The sequence below is a fragment of the Odocoileus virginianus genome, chromosome 12 (genome assembly GCF_023699985.2).
Source record: "Odocoileus virginianus isolate 20LAN1187 ecotype Illinois chromosome 12, Ovbor_1.2, whole genome shotgun sequence".
NCBI classification, from domain to species: Eukaryota; Metazoa; Chordata; class Mammalia; order Artiodactyla; family Cervidae; genus Odocoileus; species Odocoileus virginianus.
In genome coordinates, this window is record NC_069685.1 from 32,404,929 (window position 1) to 32,415,333 (window position 10,405).

Sequence of the window (10,405 nt, forward strand, 5' to 3'; positions counted from 1 at the left end):
GGACCAGATTTTAGTTTCATTGATGTTTGCTGTTTTTTTCTTTGTCTCTGTTTCACTTATTTCTGCTCTGATGCTTATACTTCCTTTCCTTCTACTAACTTTGGCTTTTGTTTGTTCTTTCTCTGGTTGTTTAAGTGTAAGATTAGGTTGTTTATTTGAGAATTTTCTTGTTTCCTGAGGTAAGATTGTATTGCTATAAGCTTGCCTCTTAGAACTGCTTTTGTCATGTCCCATAGGTTATGGATTGTCTTGTTTTGATAGCCATTTTTCTCTAGGTTTTTTGTTTTCCATTTCCTCTTTGATTTCTTCAGTGATCCTTGGTTATTTAGTGCCATGGTTTTTAGCCTCCATGTATTGGTAGTTGGTTTTTTTTCCTGTAGTTGATTCCCAGTCTTATAGTGTTGTGATCTGGAAAGATGGTTGGTGTGATTTCAGTTTTCTTAAATTTACCAGGGCTTTATTTGTGGCCCAGCATGTCATCTATCCTGGGGAATGTTTCATGTGCTCTTGAGAATAAAATGTATTCTGCTTCTTTCATATGGAATGTCCTGAACATATCAGTCAAGTCTGTGTGGTCTAATGTGTCATTTAAGGTTTGTGTTTCCTTACTAATTTTCTGCCTGATGATCTGTCCATTGGATGTTAGTGGGGTATTAATTCTCCCCACTATTATTGTGTTACTGTTGATTTCCCCTTTTATGGCAGTTAGCATTTGCCTTATATATTGAGATGCTCCTATGTTGGGTGCGTATATATTTATAACTGTGTATCTTCTTGGGTTGAACCCTTGATCATTATGTTGTGTCTTTCCTTGACTCTTGTAATTTTTGATAACCTTTTGCTAAAGATATGAACAAGTAAAGCACTTATCTCATTAGGCAAGTTCACATTAATAAGAATGCCTAGAAAACAATTGATTCTTCACAGCAGGACCTACTGGCTGCTGTTAGGTCTCTCTTTAGTCTCCAGTTTATTATTTTTGTACTTTATGGAATGTGCCCCCAAGACTGGAAATGCATCTCTTACCAGTATCATTATGGAAAGTTATGGCAGAGTTTTATCAAACCCTCCTACATAAGTGAGAACATTATCAAACTGTGCAACCAGTATGAAAGGCCAAATGTCCCAATTAAAAGAAGAATTACAGGAAATGAGTGTGAAGATGTTATTGTTAGAGTATATTTTAGGGGCTAATAGCAAAGGCTATCAAGGCAATAAAGAACAAGTACCTAGGATCTTTTGGAGTCTCTTCATTCTCAAATTGACAAAGCTGAAGTTAGCATAGGAACCAGACTACCTAGTGAGTATGGAGTCGTTCCCTTTGAATGTTTTACTGCAATGAAAGTATTGCAGTTGGTAATGAATCTCACTCACTATCCTAAGGAAATTAGGATAGAAAAGAGAAGTAGGGGTGGAAGATGGGAGGGAGCCTCAAGAAAAAGGCGACATACATATACTATGGCTGATTCATGTTGATATATGGCAGAAAGAAACACAACATTATAAAGCAATTATCCTCCAGTTAAAAATAAATAAATTTTAAAAAGAAAGATAAGTGAGATGAATTGGTAGTAATTATTGAAGCTTGCTTAGAGGACATTAATCATGAAGATGAAAATGATGAATAGGAAGATGAGGATGGTCCTCTTGGAGAGAAACTGATATTTAATGAAAATGACATCATACAAGGTTATTATTACACTGAGAGATATGGGCACACATTATGAACTCTTTTTTTGAAGAAAACAGATCTTACAGTGTATAGCCATGTGATTGATCCTCTTCCCACCCTTTTTGACCTCTCATGAAAGTAAAGAATCAGATGATTGACCACTAGATCTATGATTAATATTATTGTGCCACTTGCTAAAAAAACTCAAGTATTGGCACAATTTATGCAGAACTTCAGGGATGTATATATGCATCAGGACTAGAGAATTCATCTCACAGTGATGTATTTTGTAAAGAGGGACTAATCTAGAGTCTGTTCTAGCCTAAAATCTATAGCAGATGAGTCTAATTTTCACAATTACACCTTTTTGGTCTCATTGAATGAAGAGTTTAATCATAGATAAGGACTAAATGTAGGTATCCGAGCTTGAGAAACAGGGAAAGGTCTTCATGTTTTTTTGTGATGTTGATACATATTTATCAATGCCAGATGCCAGTTAAATGCTGAATCAAGTAGGAAGGGATTTCACCCTGTGGTGTTGTCTTTACAACCCTGCCATCATTTGTGCCAGTCAGGATGTTCTGCCACTTGTGGAGCAGCAACTGGTTCATGAAGAGGGGTCTGTCTTTTGGCAAGCTCTTTGGCTTTGGAATGACTTTCAGTGTCGATCCGCCTAACTCTTGGTAGATTTGACATGGAAGTAGAAGGTGGGGGTGGATAAGATGTTCATTTTCATTGAAAATACTTTCATGGGGACCTCACTGTGATGCAAACGCCCATTCTTGGTCTTTTGCACTCTGTCCTGAGACACGCTGTGCTGATAAGTTAACCTTTGAGCACCACCACATATGCATCCAGTCCAAAGCCATGAAGGAGGCTTTGCTCTCACATCTGGGAATGCTGGTCTTGGGAGGAGAGAGAGAACCATCTTGACAGCAGGCATATAGGACAAAAAGTGAAACTGTTGGTTAACATAATCACTGGCACATTAGTTTGAACCACGAACCAACTGTATTTATTTAGCCTGAATTATAATTTCAGATGCAGTACCTCTATCAGGCCTTATTTTACTTTAGCAGTTTAACTTGGTACATTCAATGGAGGAAAAGTCAAGTGTTGTGATGCAGAGCCTCTGCTTTGTAAGACAACTGCACTATGGAACCATTGACAGATCAAAATCTGACATTTGTTCCAAAAGTAGTTTTGAATTAGTGTCTATTCGACTTCATGTTCTGATGTGAACCCTGGTTGTGTTGTAATGGTGGGTCAGGAGCAGCCTGGACTTGCAGAGAAGACTGGAGTGTTACAGATGATTTTGTGGCCAAGGGTTCTTCACCTGCCCACCACTGAGTCAGCCTGCTTGGTTTTTAATTGAAGATCTTTCATCAGTAGCTTTAGGGATCCTTTCTCACTGAAGCAGAGGATAATTAAATGATATATCTGAAATCCTCAACCAGTCATGTTGCTTAGCTCCCTAAATGTCTGGTTTTAAACAGATGAGTAAGAGTTGAAAATACTTAGGTTATAATCTATGACTTGACTAAAAACATAATGCGGTATTGCTTTATTGTCGTGTTCAGGATTAGGAGTCAGAGTTGCTATAGACTGTTTTGAACAAACAGAAATAGACATAGAAACATCTTTAACAGAGCAGTTAATTATATTAAAGTGCAGGACACTGGGAACTTCTAGGATGTCTGAGCCAGACATCAGAGTTAACCTGAGCCAGAGTGCTCTCAGGGTCCTCCTCGTAGCCTAGTGTTAATGTGGTTTTTGCTTTGTATTGTCTCAGCATGGATCCATATGTATTTTTTATCCTTTTTTTCTAATATGTTAATTTTGCTCCATCTGTATTTGCATTATTATAATAGTTTGAGTTTAGAGGGAGTTTTACTAAATGGAGAACACAGTTTAATAAGGTATACCATAAGGTTACAATGATGGAGAAAAGAGGAAGAGGAGAAATTTATCTAAATGGAAATCTGAATTACAAAATATATTAAAGAAATGTATTACCTGCACATACAATGATGCTTTAATTGAGGTGTAAATTATGGTAATGAGACAAGGTGAATAAGAAATTATATTCAGGATTGTATTACGTTGTTTATCACATAGGGATCTTTTACCATAGGGTAAATTGCTAGATCTAGAAACTAGAGATAGGGTGAAAGGCATATAGAGGAGCTATTTACCCAGAATCATGCAGATAATGTAGTAGTGGAACCAGTCTAGTCAGTGCAATTTCAGAGTCTGTAATTGTTTAAAAAAAAAAAATTAGTCAAAACCTAAATTAACTCATTTTCTTTGAAAGTAATAAGCCCTGATTCTCTTCACATTCTATTTCAAACACTGAGTAACAGTTTCAAAGACATATAGCTATGTCCCTATTCTCCATGAAATTATGAGGGACACCAGATGGTCTTTAACTTACCCTACTCTAACCTACAAAAGAAGAGTTCCTGTAGTCATTATTTTATTATTTTATCATTTAAGTCTTACAACCCTTAGGCCAAAGGAGTGTATATATAATTAATATTGAGTATCTAAGGTTGGAGAACTTATTTAGGATTTTGTTCAGTTAAATTGGCTTATACTAAAGTATTATAACTCTCTGCAATATGGCAGCCAAATGATACACCCAAACATTATTGATAGATTCCAAATATATATGCTATACAAGGATATACAAGTAACATAAATTGGTTAATTTCTTTTGCTAAGTTTGAAAAAAATCTATACTTTGGTATACAAAAAACACTTCTAAAGAGATATTATAAAAGCTTTTACTGTCTTTTAAGTGTATCCCTTTAATTGTCATTTCCTTGCATTTAAAGAACCAGCAGTAGCACCAATATTTATTCTTTTCTACGCTCAGGTGACATAAGAAATTGTACAAACAAAATTGGGTCAGGAGACCTGGGTTCAAAGAAACAACTCTGGGCCTATCTGTGAGCCTCTGGGGACCTAATTTGCACCGTTTATGAAACTGAGTGAGATTTGGTGATCACAAATTAAATACCCCTAGTACTGTAATGCTCCCTTTACCCTTACGTACATGTAGAGTAGGGTACCAGATGTAATCTGGTTTTGAAAAGAAAAGGGTAAACTTTTAAGATATTAAAATAACACAGTTTTGGAAATGGCCTTGTCAAATAAAATTTCATTAAGGACTTTAACAGAGAATGAAAGACAGCCAGGCTAACATGATGTCTCCACTCTTAAGAAGTTTTTCAGGTTCATTTATTCAAACATAAGTCTAAAAATATTAAAAGTTGGGCTGCAGTCTGAAAAAAAGAAAAGGGCTTCCCCAGCAGTTATGGCTGACCTGTCTTACTCCAAACCTAGACAGCATGATATTTGGGGGGGGTGTTTTTTTTTCCTTATAACATCTGTCAAGACATGATTTAACAGGTTCAGTTTGAAGAAATCAAACTTCCAGAGCAATCTGTATTACAGCAATTGAAAAGGAAAAAATTGAGTTGCGCTACATTTTTAAAACAGGACTGTGGTCAAAAGTATGTAGAAATTTGCGTAAACTCCACTGTAAATGACTAAAAACTCTGATTCTCAGTTAATCGTGACTTCACGCTTCAGACAATCAGTGCTTCTCTAGTTTTGCTCATCTTATTTTCAAAGAAATAATTGCTAGTGTTTTCCAAGGTAGTCAAGAAACAAAGGGAAACCCAAGACTTAATGACTAAACAAAAATTCCAAGAGACCTACCCAAAGTGGCATTGTTTTAGCCATTCTTCATCCTGTAACATTTACTTACAAAGATACAAGTGGAGAGTTTTCCATCTTCTGCCTCAAGATTCTTTGGGGTATCAGTTGCCTTTAGTGTCAATTGAAGGTCATACCTTTAAGCTGGGGGGACTTTTGAGTAAATAACTCTGTGTAAGTTCCTAAATGGTTTATTTGGTGTCTTTTGGAACTATATCTGAAGAGGATTAAAAACCCAGGTAAAGTGGTAGCACCAGCTCTGGTATGGCTTCCAGCCTCCTAAAAATACATAACTAACCATTTGTTGACACTTGACATTCCCCAAGTCACCTCTTCTTCTGTGATAGTACGCATTCCTGATCCTGATGATGAGGTTTTCAGGCTAAAAAAAGTACTTTAATTCCATCATGTTTTGCTATTTAATAGAAATAAAATCAGATAAATGATGATCACTGTGATGACATAAAAATACTTTCACAAAAATTTTCATATTATTATCTCCATTTTTCAGAAAAACTTTGATTTAGAGCATTTAGAAATAACTTTTTCATCATTACATAACTGAATGAGAATTTAAGCCTAGAGAGGAATCTGTTCATTAAACTAAAGCAAATGAAAACATAAAATGAATTAATACCTGAATTTGAGGGAGTCAGTAGTTGTATGGCAATGCCTATATATTAGAATACAAACCTTCACTTGAATGGGGTTTGTTTTTAGGGAGATAGTTTTTTTTGTTTTTGTTTAATATATAGTATAGATGCCATTGTCTGTTGCTGAGGTTAACGATTTCATTCAATTTAGGTACCAGCAGTGATACTTAAGTGGTACAAGAAGAGAGGTTAGAACAGAAGTGTGAAGAAAAGATTATTATAGAGAAAAGGAAGATGATTAAGTGAAGAAGCAAGAGTAATTTTAGAAGGTATGGCAGCTTCTGATAAAGTATGTGTATACAGTTTCTCACCAGGTACTAAAGGTTAGTTTCCTTCTTGACTTGGAAGTTCCTCTAGAAGGGATTTATGGCAGCGTCATTCTCAGAATGCTTTCCCTTTAATCTGATAAAGGGAATTTCGGAAAAGGCTTCTTTCTACATCTTGTTGTATCTTAGGTGTCTGTGGTTTAAGGTCATCTTCATGCCACTCTGGTAGGTTGTGCATCCTTTCATTTGGGACTGCTCATAGCTTATTAAATCTCTAACAAGAAAAGCTGTTCAACTCCTGTCTCTGAACTCAGAGGACATGGGGCCCAGACCTCTGCAAATGAAGCATCAGCTTTCTGGTGCCTTTGGAGAGAGGGCACAACGAAGCTTAGGTAGGAAATGCTAGAAAACTGCAAAGTGGATTTGACTGTTGCTATGGGAAGGACCTGCCACTGCCAGAATGAAGCAACATGCTGAAGTGATACAAGAACCACAGGCACATGGAAAAGGCACAGGAAGCAGACAGGAGGAGCTTTCTTCCTGCTTTCTTCCTCCCCCAGCCATGCAGTCTGTTGGTAGAGGCTTAAGGGAGTCAGTTGGCAAAACAAACTGGTCAGTGAAGTCCCAGCTCTAGTATCACTAGGCAGAGCATGGAAGGTGAATGTGAAACTGAGGGACAGTAATAGCATCAACTTCTTGGAAACCAGACGTGCTCACACCTCTGCTCCACCCCCAGACCTGATACTCAAACTCCAGGGATACTGCTCAACAATTGATGTGTTAACAACCAAACTAGAACATTGTGCATCCAGATTCTTCATTTGCTGATTTTCAGTCTTGCCAATGACTGGTTCTTTAAGAATAGATTCTCAGAAGCAGTACTTTCTTTAACATGATTCCCTTTATGCCTCTAGGCAGTTGGGAATTGGCAAAAGTTAGAAACAAATTCACATTACTATTAATATAAGACTTTGGTTTCTTTGTGGATTAAATAGAAGTGATACTCCTACTTAGGGTTTTTATTTTTTTGTTGTAATAACCAGATTTATCTAATGGAGCAATAAAATGTGAAAACTGAGTATTCTTCTATAGCTCAATGTTGTAATAAAAAGTATAAAGTGAGATGCTAAGTTATATTAATTATAATGCAATTATTTTGGCTTTAGGTAGAATTTAAGCATGATAGCTATTGTTGCTGTTGTTGTTCAGTAGCTAAGTCGTGTCTGACTCTTTGCAACTCCATGAACTGCAGCATGCCAGGTGTTCCTGTCCTTCACTGTCTCCCTGAGTTTGCTCAAATTACGTCCACTGAATCAGTAACCGTCTCATCATCCTCTGTTGCCCTTCTCTTGCCCTCAATCTTTCCCAGCATCAGGGTCGTTTCCAGTGAGTTGGCTCTTCACATCAGGTGGCTAAAAGATTCAGCATTAGTCCTTCCGAAGAATGTTCACAGTTGATTTCCTTTAGGATTGAGTAGTTTGATCTCACTGTCCAAGGGACTCTCAAGTCTTCTCCAACACCACAGTTTGAAAGCATCAATTCTTCAGTGCTCAACCTTCTTTATGGTACAACTCTCACATCCATACATGACTACTGGAAAAACCATAGCTTTGACTATCTGGACCTTTGTTGGCAAGTTGATGTCTTTACTTTTTAATACACTGTCTAGGTTTGTTATAACTATACTTCCCAAGGAGCAAGCATCTTTTAATTTTATGGCTGCAGTCACCATCCACATTGATTATGGAGCCCAAGTAAATGAAATCTGATACTGGTTCCCCATTTTCCCCACCTATTTGCCATGAAATGACAGGACCAGATGCCATGGTCATCATTTTTTGAGTGTTGAGTATTAAGCCAGCCTTTTCACTCTCCTCTTTCACCTTCATCAAGAGGCTCTTTAGTTCCTCTTCACTTTCTGCCCTTAAAGTGGTATCATCTGCATATCTGAGGTTGATGATAGCTGTGCTATGCTTAGTCGCTCAGTCGCATCCAACTCTTTTGAGACTCAGTGGACTGTAGCCTGTGAGGTCCTGTGTCCGTGGAGATTCTCTAGGCAAGAATGCTGGAATGGGTCGCCACGCCCTCCTCTAGGGGATCTTCCCAACCCAGGGATCAAACCCAGGTCTCGCATTGCAGGCAGATTCTTTACTGTCTGACTCACCAGGGAAGCCCTGATGATAGCTATTAGCCATAAATAATTAATCAGCATATTTTCAGACATCTGAGCCAGTTTTTCTTAAAGTGATTCACTCCCCCCAGGCATTAGTGTCAACTATGTCTTAGAGAGGAAAGTTTAACCTTCACTGTGAGCAAGTGTACACTCAGACTCAAAGCTAAATTGATACTTTATGTCCTTTCTCCCTTCCTACCCATCCAGTTCTTCTACTCCTGCCCCATCACTGTCAAGACCTAACAGTGACTTGACATTGTAAACCTGGTGCTCAAGAGCTGAATTAATGGTAGGGACCTATTCATTCTTTCACTAAACTTAATTACAGAGTTCATGAGTTTTAAGCACTAGGTAAACATCAGTGAACAAAGCAAGGTTTCTACATCTGGAGCTTATATTCAAATAGGTAAGAGACAAATGGCTCCCCTGGTGGCTCAGTGGTCAAGACTCCGCCTGCCAAGCCAGGAGATGCATTTCCATCCCCATGTCGGGAAGATCCCCTGGAAAAGGAAATGGCAACCCACTCCAATATTCTTGCCTGAGAAATCCCATGGACAGAGGAGCCTAGCAGGCAACAGTTCATGGGGTTGCATAAGAGTCGGACATGACTTAGCAACTAAATGAGATACAAATAATGAATAAAATATATATAAAAAGTGGTAAATGTTATTAAGAAAAATACAGTAGTACAAGGAGAAAGAGAATGATTGGCCTGCTGTGTTGTGCATAAATTTCTCTGTGCCCAAAACCTAGCACTCAGTGAATGTTCTAAGTACAGTGGCTTTGAACTCTGAAAAGTAAGAGTAGTAACATTAGAGATTAGAACAGTGAAAATCAAAATTAATGAGGTCTCTGGGTCTGACCAAGTTGGAGTAAGGGAGGAGTGAGAAGGCCACATAGTACGAGAGAGCCAAAAGGAGTGGACTAGCACGTCTGAACCCTTGTTCTGGTTCTTGAGATTAGTTTCTGACTTGAAAGAAATTAATGGGTTTTTGGGGGGCGGGGGGGCAGTGTTTACACAAATTCCTAGTTCAGCAGCCACACCCAGGGAAGATCTTGAAGCTAATCATTTGCTTAGGAAAACAGAAGATGTCCATAGGATTGGGAAAATAGAAAAAGGATCAGAAAACGAATCGTTCCTCTTCATCCATTCTAGAAACAGTAAACTTGGGAGTTTTTCTTCAGGACAGTTTTAAAAGAAGCAGTGCAATTAAACTTGAAATAGTCTTAACAGAGGCTTAGCAGTTCACTGATAGATGGGACCACTGTACATCATCCACACTCTGTTCTGTTTGCCACTCCTGCGTGCGCGTGCACACACACACACACGAACATCAGATTTATAATTGGCAAATATATAGGAAAAATTTATCATCACATTCACCATTATAATATGATGGAATTATTCTAAATATAGTTTAAAATCCACATTTTTATGACTTAGAAGGATAATTTCCTTTTTATAGTATGTAAAAGTCAGATATGCTTCAGGAATTAGATGACCTCAGTAACTCAAAGTAGGGAGGGGTCATATACGTGAATGCTGGGTAAGACCCAGAAGGCAAAGAGGCACAAAAATGTCTGAGCAGAATATTTATTTTAAGAGGGAGTGGAAAGTTTCTTTTTTAAGATTACCAGGGAAAGGGTCATGGAATTTTATACTTGATGCAGAGAGATGTTTTGTCTTTTACTGGATGGAGAACAAAGATGAAAACATAATAAACTAAAAAATATTCAAAGCCCAACCTTACTCCTTCCTCAGTAGTTTTTCCTCTGTGGAATAATACACTGGAACTCTTAGTAAATCACTAGCAAAATAATAAATCCTATGCCAATCAGAAGATTATAGATGGGGAACTCATAGGCAAGAGGTAGATAGACATTTGACACCAAACTAGGTGTTAGTTCAAAGTCACAA

General features: G+C 37.7%; 1 protein-coding gene and 1 pseudogene across 14 annotated transcripts in view; both read left to right on the forward strand.

Moving 5' to 3' along the window:
- Window positions 1-10,405, forward strand: part of NUDT6 (nudix hydrolase 6) — a 77,488-nt gene that overhangs the window by 48,274 nt on the left and 18,809 nt on the right. Inside the window, exon 1 of one of the 14 annotated variants that reach the window (XM_070474888.1) lies at window positions 8,588-8,776. The exons of the other annotated variants lie outside the window; for them this stretch is intronic. Within the exon in view, the coding sequence (XP_070330989.1) occupies window positions 8,774-8,776 (3 nt within the window). The 5' untranslated portion in view covers window positions 8,588-8,773. Of the gene's footprint in view, window positions 1-8,587; window positions 8,777-10,405 lie in introns of those variants that run through there. 14 annotated transcript variants of the gene reach the window in all.
- LOC110150827 (chondroitin sulfate N-acetylgalactosaminyltransferase 2-like) lies at window positions 11-6,190 on the forward strand (annotated as a pseudogene).